The 14134-nt window shown below is 45.5% G+C and overlaps 2 protein-coding genes across 2 annotated transcripts; one reads left to right on the top strand and one right to left on the bottom strand.

Moving 5' to 3' along the window:
• Positions 1-6476: 6476 nt before the first annotated feature.
• On the bottom strand, positions 6477-8955 carry LOC127766363 (uncharacterized). The gene is made up of 4 exons (XM_052291426.1): positions 8774-8955; positions 8208-8429; positions 6872-6971; positions 6477-6734 (listed from the first exon to the last, which is right to left on the bottom strand). The coding sequence occupies exons 1-4, from the start codon at positions 8953-8955 to the stop codon at positions 6477-6479; spliced, it is 762 nt and encodes a 253-aa protein (XP_052147386.1).
• A 2225-nt stretch (positions 8956-11180) lies between these two features.
• Positions 11181-14043, top strand: LOC127768572 (non-specific lipid-transfer protein EPAD1). Its single transcript, XM_052294180.1, has 3 exons — positions 11181-11622; positions 13263-13334; positions 13423-14043. The coding sequence occupies exons 1-3, from the start codon at positions 11262-11264 to the stop codon at positions 13674-13676; spliced, it is 687 nt and encodes a 228-aa protein (XP_052150140.1). The 5' UTR covers positions 11181-11261; the 3' UTR covers positions 13677-14043.
• Positions 14044-14134: the final 91 nt, after the last annotated feature.

The following is a 14134-nucleotide window of genomic DNA, read 5'->3' as shown; positions in this document are numbered from 1 at the left end:
AAAAACGGACTCCGGAGCAAGGAGTTATGACTGTTTTTGTGAAGTGCTGTCAGTGTAGCTCGGAAGTTCCGGGCCCTGAGCCAGGAAGTTCCGACCCAATCTCTCTGTTTGGGCGAGAAGGGTGCCAGGAAGTTCCGGGTCTCAGGGCAAGAAGTTCCGGGCCCTGTTATGTGAGTAACGGCTAGTTTTTTGGGGGCTTGGGTTTTTAAGCCCCTCCACTCTCTCCTTTGTTGGCTGCTGACTTTGGGCAAGAATAGACCTATCCAAAACCAAATAGCCCCTCCCAAACCTCCTACCTTAGTGGTAGATCTTTGTGAGTGAGAATTGGGAAGAGATTTGAGAGATTGAGAGGTTGCAAGGTTGAGAGCTTGAGAGATCCACTCCATCCTTCGAGCACTTGATTTCATAGCAAGCAAATCATTGTTTGTATTTGTTACTCTTGGAGGTTAAGCCTCCTAGACGGATAGGTGTTGCCCGGTGAGCTCCCAAGCTTGTGGTGAGTCACGGGAAATTTGTGAGGGCGTTATTCCACCTTCGAAAGGAAACGGAATACTCGATGAGTGGAATCCGAGGTGAGGTTTAGGAGGTCGTCTTGGTATAGCAAGCCTTACTTGTGGTGTTCTTTTGGTGTTCAAGTTGGGGATCTTAGTGGTCACTTGAAACCAAAGAGAAGTACCTAGGGGTGTTGGCTTGAAGACCGGAGACCTCTTCCTAGGCCTTTTCTTGGTGAGGCAAGGGGTTAATCAAGATCCGGCTCTTTGGAACTCCTCAACGGAGAAGTAGTATTCTCGGTGGAGAATCCGAACTTCGAGAAACAAATCGTTTGTCTCCTCTCACTCCCTTTATCTTTGTGATTGTGATGATTATCTCCTTATTTGCCTAGTTGTGCTATCATCTCTCCCCTTGTATGATTATTGTGCTATCTTATGTAGTTTCATGTCTATTACTCTTGTTTGATACATGTTGTACCTCTCTATGTGTCAGGGTTATGGATACCACATAACTAATAGTAGTCGATTAAATCTCGGCAGGACCCACCACATACAATGTCTTATACGGAAACAACCTTCGGATATAGGAGGAGTTCCAGATAAGGAAAGACAACCGGAGTTCTACATGGAAACAACAAGAACTACTCGGATTGTATCCATATTGGTTTTCCTAGTTCTACTTGGACAAGGGGACACCTATGGGTATAAATACAATGCCCCCTAGGAGGAGAGGGGACAATCAACATACCGGAACAATAGATCAAGACACAAGATCAACATACAAGCCAACATACACCAAGACAAGATGTCGCCGGCTATCGATATCAGAGATATGCCTGGATCGACCCTATCCGGTACCTACAGAGGCCGGCCGTAGGGATCTAGCATTGTCTCTGATCTCGCCGGATGCGGATTCAAGGAAGAAGGCTACACTGTTGTCGACTACGAGTCAGACCTTCAGACCGCCATGTCGACAACAGTTAGATAGGCTACCCCAAATATTGTACTGGTGTGATTATGGTGAATAAAGCGCAACACCGGCTTCGGCTAACAGGATGTAGGGCTATTACCTGACAATTCAGGGGCCTGAACCTATATAAAAATCCCTGTCTCCATCTCTTTTACCTCAGCCTCGCATATATCCTAGTACCAACGATCCCCATACTATGCAAATACCAGAATCGCGACATCAAACATCGACGCTATGGTTTAGGTTTCCTTGTGAATTAATTTACTTGTTGTGAGGTGCTTGAAAGAGCAACTCACAACTGCCCAGAAGTTCCTAGGAAGAACCCTGGAAGTTCCGTGCAGCTTTCTCTGCTCGGCAAGAAAAGCTGCCAGGAAGTTCCGGACCTTTTGCTAGGAAGTTCCGGGCCCTGATTTTAACCGCTGCAATTTGAAGTAAATTTCAAGAACGCCTATTCACCCTCCCCCCTCTAGGCGACATAAAGGTCCTTTCAGGCCTGGAGACACCCAACCTACGTGATACTATCCGAGTTTGAATCCGAATTCGTTAGGAAAATATGGGTTAGGATATGGGAAGACATGTTTCCGCCCGTATGTCCCGCATTATAAATATGTATGAAAATTTATTATAATCCACCTAAAAACATGAGAAAAGATTGGTTAATTACTAATTTACGTGCTCACATGTAATATTGTATATTTTTTTCCTTGATGTATATGTTTTATTATTTTAATTGCCTTATTATATTTAATATCTATGAATTAGATATATAAATTAATATCCATTCCCGAATCCAATTTGAAAGAAATAATATGGGACAGGATATACGGGATGAGTGATATGTTATCCGGTATTACCCGTACCTGGCTCCAAATTTAAAAGACAATATGGGTTAGGATACGGGTGTCAGGGTTATGGATACCATATACCCAATAGTAATATACTAAGCTCGGTGGGGCCCACCATATAACAAGTCTTATACGGAATCTGGAATCATATCTTGTACATAGGAGTTCCGGATGAGGAATGACAAGAAGAGTTCTATATGGAAACTATAAGGACTACTCGGATTGTATCCACATTGGTCTCTCTGGTTCTACTTGGACAAAGGGACATCTATGAGTATAAATACATGAATCCCTAGAAAGAGAGGGGACACAGACACACAAGCCAAGTCAGACATCGATATCAGAGATTAGCCTAGACAAACCCAATCTGGTGCCTGCGGAGGCTGACAAGAGGGATCTAGCACAATCTCTGATCTCGACGAGTTCATATTCGAGGAGGAAGACTACCATGTCGTTGACTACATGTTGGTGTTCGTGCCGCCATGTCGACGACAGCTAGTTAGGTTATCTCAATTATTGTACTTGTGTGATTTAGATGAATAAAGAGCAACACCGGCTACGGCCAACAGGAGTAGGGTCATTACCTTCCTGTTAAGGGGCCCGAACCTGTATAAAAATCTTGGTATATGTCTCTTTTACCTTAATCTCGCATATACCCTGGTACCCACGATCCCCATACCATGCAAATACTGTAGTCGTGACCTAAAACGTCAACAATGGGAATGTCATAATCCGACCGTACTCGCACGTTTTCACCCCTACCCTCCACCCCTCAAGTCGGCGCTCCCTCTCCTCTCGGTTTCCACTTTGCTCTAGTTTGACTCCCTCCCTTCGGCCTTCCCTCTAGATTTCAATCTATAATGTGACACCACATACACTTTGGTGAAAAATTTTCAAGTGCCAAGTTGGAGATCTGTTTAAAAAACGGAACCGATGAGACGAGAGCATTCCATTTTTTATACTTCTAATTTTTATGGTTTGCACTTTTGCATTTGAGCCCAGGGTGCCACATGCTCTCGTCATCGAGAGGAGTCCTTTGCCGACTCACCTAGGACCTCGGCAGGCAATTGTCTACCCTCAAATCTTATCTCAAGAGGTCACCAGGGGGCAAGCACATCAAGGAGCGCACGACATCAAGTCAACCTCATCATGACCAGTTGGTCGGCGATAATAACCACCACAATGCCTGCCATAATGATCGCCACAGGGAACCCCACCGCCCTGACGGTCGTCCACCCAGGGATCTACGGCATACACACAATCAACGTCATCATGAACAGGAGAACCGTGCACGCCGCGAGGATCATCGATGTTCTCCCAACTTTTACTCGAGAACTGCGTCGAGTGAATTGGCCGACTGATTTCAATCCAACAGGGATTGAGAAGTACGATGGCAAAACCAACCCCGAGTCATGGCTCTCCATCTACACCTTGGTCGTCCGCGCAGCAGTAGGAGATAGCAAGACCATGGCGAATTATTTGCATGTGGCGCTTGCCGATTCAACAAGGAGCTGGTTAACGAGGCTTCCAAGGGGGTCTATTGATTCCTAGAGTGAGCTTTGAAACCTCTTCGTCGCCAACTTTCAAGGACCTACAAGAGACACGGTTCTCACTTTGACATGTACCACGTCGTTTAGCATCTCAATGAGTCCCTCTCGGATTACATTCAGTGTTTCTCGGTGGCCCGCAACAAGATCCCAGAGGTCCCTGACGATGTTATCATTGCTGCTTTCCAAAAATGCATTCGAGATGACTTATTAGCAAGTTCAGCCGGAAGCCTCCGCAAATAGTCTTGAAGCTATTCAAGACTGCCAGATCCGAAGTCGTTGAAGAGTTTTTCGTCGGAAAATCCACTTCTTGATCCCATCTCGTCAAAAACCTTTTAGCATCGAGTCATACCTAGTGCGCCACTGTCGACGGGAACCGTTGATACCAAAGTATATGCGAGATTACAGTAAAAAAGACGGGAGACAAGTATTTTTATACATGTTCGGGGCCCGGAACTTATGAGTAATATCCCTACTCCCATTGGCGGAAATTGATGTTGCCTTTATATACAATATCACATGAGTACAATATTTGAGAGTGACCTAACCTAGTCTCTGTCAGCTTAGTGGTATAAAGCTCTCACATGTGATTGACGGCTAGCGATAGTCAACTTCCTTGAATACGAACTCGGCGAGATTGGAGTTGTCTTATATTGGCTTATATAGAACTATGTTGGCGTATCTCTGTGTGTCCCCTCTCCTCCTAGGGGTCTTATATTTGTACCCTCGGGTGTCCCCGTATCCAAGTAGAACTAGAAAATCAAGTACTCCCCCCGTTTCAAGTTATAAGACGTTTTGACTTTGGTCAAAGTCAAACTACTCTAAATTTGACTAATTCTATAGAAAAAAGTAGTAATGTTTACAACACTAGCATATTCTCATTAAATCTATAATTGAATAAATTTTTATAATATATTTGTCTTGGATTAAAATACTACTACTTTTTTCTATAAAATTAGTCAAACTTAGAGTAGTTTGACTTTGACCAAAGTCAAAACTTCTTATAACATGAAACGGAGAGAGTATATATAGATATGACCCGAGTAGTTCTTATAGTCCCCGGTAGGACCCTGCTTCTCTTTCCTTATCCGAAAGACCTTCCGTGTATCAAGTTTTATTCCATATAAGACTTGGTATATAGTGGACACAGCGGAACCTGAAACAAAAGTATTTGGTATGAATTATCCATAACGTTCTCATAGCTTCGGTCTCACCGGCGCCCACTGCCCGGTCTAAGCAGCATCACAAAGCCAAATACACTATTCCCTCTCACTGTGCAGTCTGACCGGTTGCACCAGAGACAAAACAATTTCAACACTACTACTTACCTTTGACAATTATTAATCATTAAGATTAAATCATCACGTAATTTATATATATACATAACACAAATTTTACGAACAGGGGATATATGATACATATCGATAGAGGTGTTGTTCATTACTTATTTCAGTGAACCATCTGTAATCCAACAGGGTGTGTACGGGAAAGAACTTATTATGTAGAGAAAATTCCCTATCTAGCATAAAAAAAATTGCTCTTCCCTCTATAGCAGTTCTCTATCTATGCACCGTCAAAATTTTTGTTCCCTATATAGCACTTCCGTTAGTTTTGAGGGTGACGGTGTTAAGTAGCACGAGGAAAGACGGTTTTGCCCTTATGTATTTTATATTTTTTTTCCCTTTTCTCTGTTCATAGTTTTTTTTGTTCTTTATTTTTTTTCATTTAGTGTCCAGCCGTCTGCACGTCTTTTTTTCATTTTGTTCACAGTTTCTTTTCCCTTTCTACATCTAAAATTTTTAGAGATATTTGACAGCATGTCTACAACAACAGCATGTATGCAACCTATGATGCACAGATACGGCACTTTGTTGCCGTTCCCGTATGGGATACGTATCCGATACAGGGATACGGCCGATACTCGCGTGATACGGTACCGGAGAAGTATAGACGAATAAACAGCCAAAAAAAATAAAAATACAAGGAACTATAATTTTTATAATTTTTAGAATTCTCTAAAAAATTTTAGATGTAGAAAGGGAAAAAAATGTGAACAAAATAAAAAAAGGACGTGCTAACGGCTGGACACTAAATGAAAAAAATAAAGAACAAAAAAACTGTAAACAGTGAAAGGGAAAAAAAGTATAAAATACAGAAGGGCAAAACCATCTTTCCTCATGCTACTTAAAACCGTCACCCTCAAAACTAACGGAAGTATTAGATAGGAAACAAAAATTTTGATGGTGTATAGATAGGGAACTTTTGAAGTTTGGGTGCTATTGAAGGAAGAGCATTTTTTGTTGATGCTAGATAGGGATTATGTACCCATCCAATCCTTCCCACATTTTATCATATTTTTTTGGGTATAGGTTGCCTATGTCCTGTAGCTTCGAGCTATTCAAATGATAAGCCAATCCTATCTTTAATGATAAACTCAGGGTCTGTTCACTTTGATGAAAAAAACCTTACCAAATTTTGACAATTAAATTTTAGCATAGTTGTCAAAATTTTGGCAGGATTTCTTATATAGTTACCAAAATTTGGTAGCAAACTAAATGTAGCCACTTTTTTGACAACTTTACCAAAATTTGGTAAGGTTGAAAATGACATCAAAGTGAAGCCCTCAAAAAGATGATCTCTTTATAAGGATGGAATCCAAGGATTGAAATCTCATTATCTTCATCGCGTTCTCTCCACCTCCCTGTGCCTCTACAACATCATCGTTATCAGAGTACCATTCAAACTTATCTTCAAGTAGTGCTTCAGTGTTTTCCTCTAGTGAAATATCCTCACCGTCAGCATTATAGAACCATGATCCCGCAATTTTTTCAAAATAGAGATTATAGTTGACATCCCGTAGGATCCAGGGTCCATGAACTTGCTGGCCATATTTCCAACTTGGCAGCAAGGGTTTAAGGCCATTTTGATGCTTTAATACCCACTCGGCCTTATAGCACATGACTCATTAAGAACCCAAACTGAAAGCGAATAGTCATATGTAAATGATGCTAAGTATACCCCTTTCTCTGATTTTCCAAAATAAAAATTTTGATAATAGCGTATGTCAATAGCTGGCAGAAGTTTGATTACTCGATATTTTCCATCCGACAAGGATAACCTACATGAAACAAAAAAAATAAGCAGACGTTAGTAAATACTTCCTCCGTTTCATATTATAAAACTTTCTAACATTGCCTACATTCATATATATGTTAATAAATCTAAACATATATGTTAACATCTAGAGTTTTGCTCCCATCCAGCAGGTACCATCGGTACTGTCCGGTATCAAATCTCAGCCATTCAATCAGTGAAATCGGACGGTGGAAAATAAGTGGTACCTCCAGGTACAAATTGGCCCATGAGGAGGTACTGGAATATTTCGAGTGGTGGAAGGGTAAATTTGTCTTTTCGCGTAGGAGTGTCCAAGGGAGGGAAATAGGGTTTTCTACCAAATCTCAGTCATTCCCTTCTGATCCGATCCGTGGGAGGCGGCGGCTAGTTGCTTCGTGCTTCGTCGGCGGCGGCTTGCTTCGTGGGAGGAGGCGGCGTGGCGGCGGCTGGTCCGTTTGAGGCGGCGGCGAGGTGCTTAGTGGGAGGCACGGCGGTGAGGTGCTCCGTGGGAGGCGAGGCGGCGGTGGCGGCGGCGGGTGGTTCGTGGCGGCGAGGTTATGGCGGGCGCAGTGGTGGTGGGCGCGGCGGTGGCCTGGTGCTGCTGGTGGCGGGCGTGGCGGTGACCTGGTAGTGGCCGCGGTTACGAGGTGGTGGCGACGGGCACGATGGTGCCGGCCGCGGTGACGAGGTGGTCGTCGGAGCCGGCGTTGTGGCAGCTGCAGCGGCGAGGTGGTCGTGGAGTCGTCTTAGCAGGCGATGTGGCAGTGTATGCATACTGGATCGATTTCTTTTCATCCGATCGAAATCATTAGCTTCTGTTGGTTGCAGCAGTAGATACTTTTATTTTCTAGGCTGCATATGCTCTTCTTCTTCATTGCTTATGGGATTTGTACTGTACGATTTATTGATGTTTTGATGAGCTCAATCGTTGCTTGTTCTCTGTGAATGTTCAAATGTTCAATACCGTCCCATATCAAAACAGAGAAAGAGCGAAAAGGAGAAAGCGAGGGCATGACTCCTTTCTCTGTTTCCCGATCGTACCCTTCTAACATGAACGGATGGATTTATCTCAGTACCTGCCGGTACAAGTTGCTGGATGAGAGCAACGCTCTAACATCTATATGAATGTGGGCAATGCTACAAAGTCTTATAATCTGAAATGGAGGTACTATGAAGGATTAAAATTAATGGCGTTTTTAAGAGAAGTGCGTTAAAAGAAAATACGGTTATGTGAGTGTACCTTATAACATAACTAAAATGATGCACGTAAAGAGCTCCCGGCCAGTAGACAGCACGGTATTCTCCATATTCCGATAATTTCTGTAGGTGGCCGACGGTGCCCGCAGCTTCCCCTTCTCTCACGAATGGTCGATCCTCCCATCGCTTTGTAGCCGATGAGAAAACACGTGTGATCAATCGCGATGGTGGCCATTCTAATTCCTGCACGATTGGGTTCAACTCCCTATGTTGCAAATAGATGGGGGATATTGATTACCTCGTAGTGTGGTGATATGGTGGGGTCGAACACGAGGTAGTTTTTGCCACCGAATCCATAATATTCGGTGAACGTATCGGACAATGACGGCAAGGGCGACCACTGTTGCGTGGCTGGATTAATCACGCCGAAGCCAACCAAGAGGAGGCCATTGCAGTGATCACGGACGATGTACTGCCTGTACATGGAGGGAAAGGAAACTAAGCTTGCCGCTGGTCGCAGCTGCAGAGCTCGTTATTGTCGACATCGGCTGGCGGGAGAAGAACTCCGGAAACCAGAGATCTCCGTAGCAGATGAAGATGTCAGCTCACGAGAGCGGGAGAAGGTCCGTGCGTAGCAGCCGGCAGTCATCGATGACGGCCCGCCAGTCCACGCAGACGCACCACGCCGCGGCGAGGCTGCGCGGCGGAAGGCGGCCAAGGATGTTGGCGAGCACGTCGTCGGGTAGCAGCAGCTGGCTGGTTGTATCGCTTCCCGCTGCCGTCAGCTCCATTGAATTATAATGTAACTAATATGTAACTATAGTGTAAGTCTATAACTTACACTGTAACTCATACGTAATTATAATGTAAGTCGTATGGAATAAAAAATAATACTTATAAAAAAAAACATATGGTGCAGTGGAAGCACTTTTCCTCAATGAACTCAAGGGCATGAAGCCGAATCTCGGCTGTTGCACTTGATAATTTATTTTTTTCTCGTACTTACTGGCATGAATCTTAGAGCAAATCTAACAGTCCAAAAATAGAAACTTTTCTTCCAAAAAAAAAAACTGTCGACGGTAATCCAGGAATTCCGTTTTCCTTTTTTTTTTTACATGAATCCTTCTTTTCTTTTTCCCGATATATGATATGTGGGCTTTTTTCATGTGATTTTTTTCTCATAGCTGGGCATTTTTATTCGGAGTGGGCCCAAATCTTAGTGGCAAAGCGCCAAACACAAAAGTCTCACAGCTCACATGCTCTTTTTTTATATATATTATTTTGTAAATTTGTTTTTAATGTTTATATTTATAAAAATTGTAGCTCGCACAGAGTTTTTAGAGTTTTTATGCATATATGTATAAAATATATATGTATATGCCAGTGTTAAGGATAAGGCATACCTTATATACTTGGTGTTTGTGGTGTACGTAAATACCATATATACCTAAATATATACAGGAAAGTATCCTTTGATTGAGAAAATACATCGGATTAAGAAGAAAATTATTTTCGCGGGTTAGGTGTCAGAGACGGGGAAAACAAGTTTTACTTGGAGAAGAAGTTGATTGTCGCAATAAATACTAGGTCCCCCGTGCAGGGAGGGGCATCGAGTTACATGCTGTAACCAAAGTCACATCAAGATACAATCTAAAGGAAGCCTAAACCCTAGTTGTCGAATAGATCTTGTGGGCCATTCTCGATAGGTTTTAGTCAGAGGACTAGATCAGCCATCTTATTCTCCTATTGTAATCCTTGTGGCATTCCCATCCATATATACATGTAAACTGGAGTAGGATTATTACTCATCTTGAGAGTCCAAACTAGTATAAACCCTTGTTCCTTGTCTTTTAGACTACTCATCTTGAGAGTCCAAACTCGTATAAACCCTTGTTCCTTGTCTTTTAGATGCAGTCTTGTGTATACCTTGATTCCAAAGATACTCATGCTCTACAAATAACGTAGGCAGGTATCGCCTGTTGACAATGGCGCTCTAGGTAGGGGGCTTGGTGCTATATAAGATAACACAAAAATTATCAGAGGTATTTTTTATACCTCCATTTTTTTCAGCAAATAATCGCCCTAGTCCTCCCGTGAACAGTGCACTGGTTGGGATAACAAGAAGTTAGAAATTGGGCATATATATAGAATGGTAAGACACCTCTAATGGATAGGGTGGACAATCCATCAAAGATGACTATTTTGGCACCTCTGAGGCCGTGACAAGTTGCCTATTTTCACAGCCTTCACAGGTGACTCCCTATTTGTGTTGGGTCGTGAGATGTGAGCCGGTGATCTTTCTCAGACGTAAATTTCGGCCTCTCACAAGTGACTCCTTATCTATGATAGGTCTTGCCCTCAAAGCCTCATCTGTAACGGCCTCTAATTCAATCCGTTACAGATTAAATCATTTATGACGAGACACTTTGACCCATCATAGGTGGGTTGTTAATGTTGAACCGAGGTAGCGTGGTGGTGGCTTCTTTGATTGTTGAGCGGGTTGTGTTCTTCATCACTTGGTAGGAAGTAGGAACCCAAGAAGGTTAGAAGCCCACAACTATTATATCGTCGGCCTCATTGGTAAATGGGCTAGAAGCCTAGAGGCAATCTGATTCAATAGTGTCGGAAATTTGTGGATGGGCCAGAGACGTTGCGTCGTCTTCGACTCTTCGAGTGCCTGGCCTACAGATCTGCACGAATCTTAGAGCAAGTAGAAAATCGCATATCGTCGTGTAGAGCGCAGCACAAATTCGAGTTGCTTTCCCCTTTTTCGCAGCCAAATCTTACCTGCTCACGTGCCGTGCTGCCCGGTGTGCAGAGCCCACGCGCCACGGCGCCAGTGTACTACACCGAATCGGCACCATCCATCGCCACAGCTGGCCGGTCCCCCCTAAGACGGACGCTCCGGATCAATCCACGTTGGCATGGCTTCCCCGCATCGCCTTCTCCGCGCCCCCGCCTATATAATGGCGCTCTCGCTTCTCTTCCCCATTTCGTCTTCCCCTTCTCTAGAGCCTCCCTCTCACAGAGCACACACAAAACCCTAGAGTAGGAAGCGAGCGAGAGAGAGAGAGAGAGAGAGAGAGAGCCCACACCCATGGAGCGCTCCCACCTCGCCGTCCTGCTCGGCCTCCTCGCCTTCGCCGCCGGGGTCCCGGCCGCAGCGGCGGCCACCGCCGTGGAGGGAGCGCAGGTGGCCACGGCGGAGGCGTCGTGCGAGCCCTCCATCCTCGCCACCCAGGTCTCGCTCTTCTGCGCGCCCGACATGCCCACCGCGCAGTGCTGCGAGCCGGTGGTGGCCTCCGTCGACCTCGGCGGCGGCGTACCCTGCCTCTGCCGCGTCGCCGCCGAGCCGCAGCTCATCATCTCCGGCCTCAACGCCACCCACCTCCTCACGCTGTACGCCGCCTGCGGAGGCCTCCGCCCTGGAGGCGCTCGCCTCGCCGCCGCCTGTGAAGGTACGTACATGCATAACCTCCTCCACCTCCTCCTCCTCTCTCTCTCTCTCTCTCTCTCGGTTGGGGTTGCTGCCTTGCGTTTTTGGTTGGTTTTTCCTGGGTTGGGCGAGATCCTTCGAGTTGCTTGTGTTTTGTGGTATGCTAAGCTTCGAACGAGTTGCCGGCGTTGCTGTGTCGACCAACTCTCGTATGCTTATCTTTCAGCACATGAGTTTTGGCCTCGTTTTTACTCGGTTGTTGTATGCTACTTCTGAGATTTGAGTTCATCCACTGCTAAACTGACATCATAGATGAAGAATAGCAGCGGCGTTTGGTCGATTTTGATTCCTTTCTCTGGATGTTCGAGCTGATCTTGTGGTTATTGCTCGAAGCCTCGAAACGCTTGCGCACATGCAAGATCCAGCAGCGTATAGATCTATAGTGGTGTTGTGCTTTTATTCGGATTTGTGGTTCAGTGTTTACGTGCGAAGTCACGCGTTCGATGTTTCCGCTTGAGCTCCATATCTATAGCACAAATCAATCATGTGCGTTGCGCGAGTTCAAGCTCGAGAGAAAAGAAAAGCATCAAGGCCACGGGGGGTTTTTGGGCCAGGTCGTGATTCTCCCTTGAATTCCGAATATACCGAGTTTATTATCTTTTGAGCGGATTTGGTGTTGAACTGGCAGGACTCAAAACCCACCCGTGGGACGATCGTTTTCTTTTCCTTTCGCTTTGTGTTCTCTGTCTCCTTTCCGTGAAATCTCTGCGTTTCCCTTCTGGTGCTTGTTATAGATGATTCTGGATCGAGCCGTGTATGCTCGTGCAGTGGTACGACTTGGCGATGAACGTGCTTGCGGAGCTAGTCGCAGTTCATCTTTCTTTTTTTTTTCCCTCGTTTCTTTTCTCGGCGTTTCATTCTCTACACCTCTTCTACTCGCCATGCATGTTCATCTCTCTCCGTGTTGGTCCTCATTTGGAGCCGATTCGAACCGAGCAGCACAGTGCTTTTTTTCTGTTTCGTTTTGGAGGTTTCCACTTTCGTGAAAAGGAAAGGGTCAAATCGAATCGCCCCCTGAACCATCCTTTGCAGAGCTTTTTTGGACGTTTCCGCCTTTCGTCAGAGAACATCTGCACTGCGCGTTTCTCCCCAACTCGATCGATTTTGCAGCTTTTAATCACTTTTTAGAAAAAGTTTTTAATCACTCGTCATCGATGTGATCTCTTGCTCTAATTGCATCTTCTCCGTGGGATTAGCACTTCCATGCTTCTTGTTTTGTCTGTTCAATTAGCCAAGAAACGAGTCAGTATACCTTCAAGATGCATGCAGATTTAAAATCGGCACTGCTCTTTATCTTGTTCTTGTTTTTGCAAGTTTTGGTTGGTTCAAAACTTATCTCTTCTGCAGCATTGCCTGCTGTGTACAGAAAGTTGGCAGGGGCATCGTGCAGCTTTTTTGCCTGCTGTGTGTAACGTTTTCTTTCCGTACGTTGCGTTCCGTTTCACGTCGCTTACCTCTGTTTCTTGGGGCGCAAGTTATGGCAGTACAGCCGTTGTTTCCACGTTGGAAGGACGGTTTTGCCCTTCGCTTCCAGAAGCTTCTAGAGATTTTTCGAGTTTTTCTAATGTGTTTGTTATTGCTGTAACTCGTTCTAACGTGCAGGTCCCGCCCCACCGGCCTCCATCGTCACTGCCCCGCCGCCCCCGGTTGCTTTTCGCCGCAAGCCGCCGGCACGTAAGGCTGATTGATTCCCCTTCATCCACTGATTGTTAATGCGCGTGTAATCTTTGTGATTACTAACTTGCTGCTGGATGCTTTGCAGGCGAGGCACCTCCCCCACCGCCGGCGGCCGAGAAGCTCTCCCCGCCGCCTCAGCAGCACGACGACTCCGACCACAACAAGCGCGTCGGCCCACTCCCGAGAGGCTCTCCTCCCCCGTATGCCCAGTCCGTCCCGGTCGGCCCCGCCGCCGCTCCCCCGCCACCACGCTCCGGCGCCTCCTCGTCGCTCCAGGCGCCCCTCGCCGCCACCACCACCATCGTTGCCATCACCCTCATCGCCGCCGCCCAGTACTGAGGACACGCCGCCGCCGGCCCCCGCTCCCCAGAGCCATGATTCGTTCGCAGTATTTTTCATCCTGTTCTTTTGCTTCTCTCTCTGGCTACCCATGTATATGAGTTTGGGAGACGATGATTTGATCTAGTAGCGCGTTACCAAGTTTGCCTAGATTCGAGTAGTAGCTGTGGTACTATGCTGATGTCTCCTTGATCGCGTCGTCTCTAGAGCGTCCGCCGTTTTTGATCGATCACTAGCATGGCCGATGTGAGTCCAGCATGAAAAGTGGTCGAGGAGAACATTGTTGCTAAGTTTTTTTTTTGCTTTCTATCTCCAGTAGCTGAACAAGTATGTCAACTGAATGCTGCAATGAAGTGAATGGATGCAGTCTTAAGTTTAGCCTTTCTGTTGCCAACTTCTTCCTCTGTTCTGTACGGTTCAGATGCTGCTTGTTCTGTTTATGCGATGGTGTTGCATTG

Source organism: Oryza glaberrima, chromosome 3 (genome assembly GCF_000147395.1).
Source record: "Oryza glaberrima chromosome 3, OglaRS2, whole genome shotgun sequence".
Classification (NCBI taxonomy): Eukaryota; Viridiplantae; Streptophyta; class Magnoliopsida; order Poales; family Poaceae; genus Oryza; species Oryza glaberrima.
This window is presented reverse-complemented; position numbering and strand designations above follow the sequence as displayed.

Bases quoted from the DNA above. Each gene is read 5' to 3' on its own strand.
- LOC127768572 (XM_052294180.1), top strand. From the start codon at position 11,262: ATGGAGCGCTCCCACCTCGCCGTCCTGCTCGGCCTCCTCGCCTTCGCC. The intron at 11,623-13,262 runs GTACGTACATGC...TCTAACGTGCAG, and splicing joins CCTCGCCGCCGCCTGTGAAG to GTCCCGCCCCACCGGCCTCC. The intron at 13,335-13,422 runs GTAAGGCTGATT...GATGCTTTGCAG, and splicing joins TCGCCGCAAGCCGCCGGCAC to GCGAGGCACCTCCCCCACCG.
- LOC127766363 (XM_052291426.1), bottom strand. From the start codon at position 8,955: ATGGAGCTGACGGCAGCGGGAAGCGATACAACCAGCCAGCTGCTGCTA. The intron at 6,972-8,207 runs GTACACTCACAT...TGTTTCATGTAG, and splicing joins CATTTTAGTTATGTTATAAG to GTTATCCTTGTCGGATGGAA. The intron at 6,735-6,871 runs GTATACTTAGCA...AAATATGGCCAG, and splicing joins TTGGAAAATCAGAGAAAGGG to CAAGTTCATGGACCCTGGAT.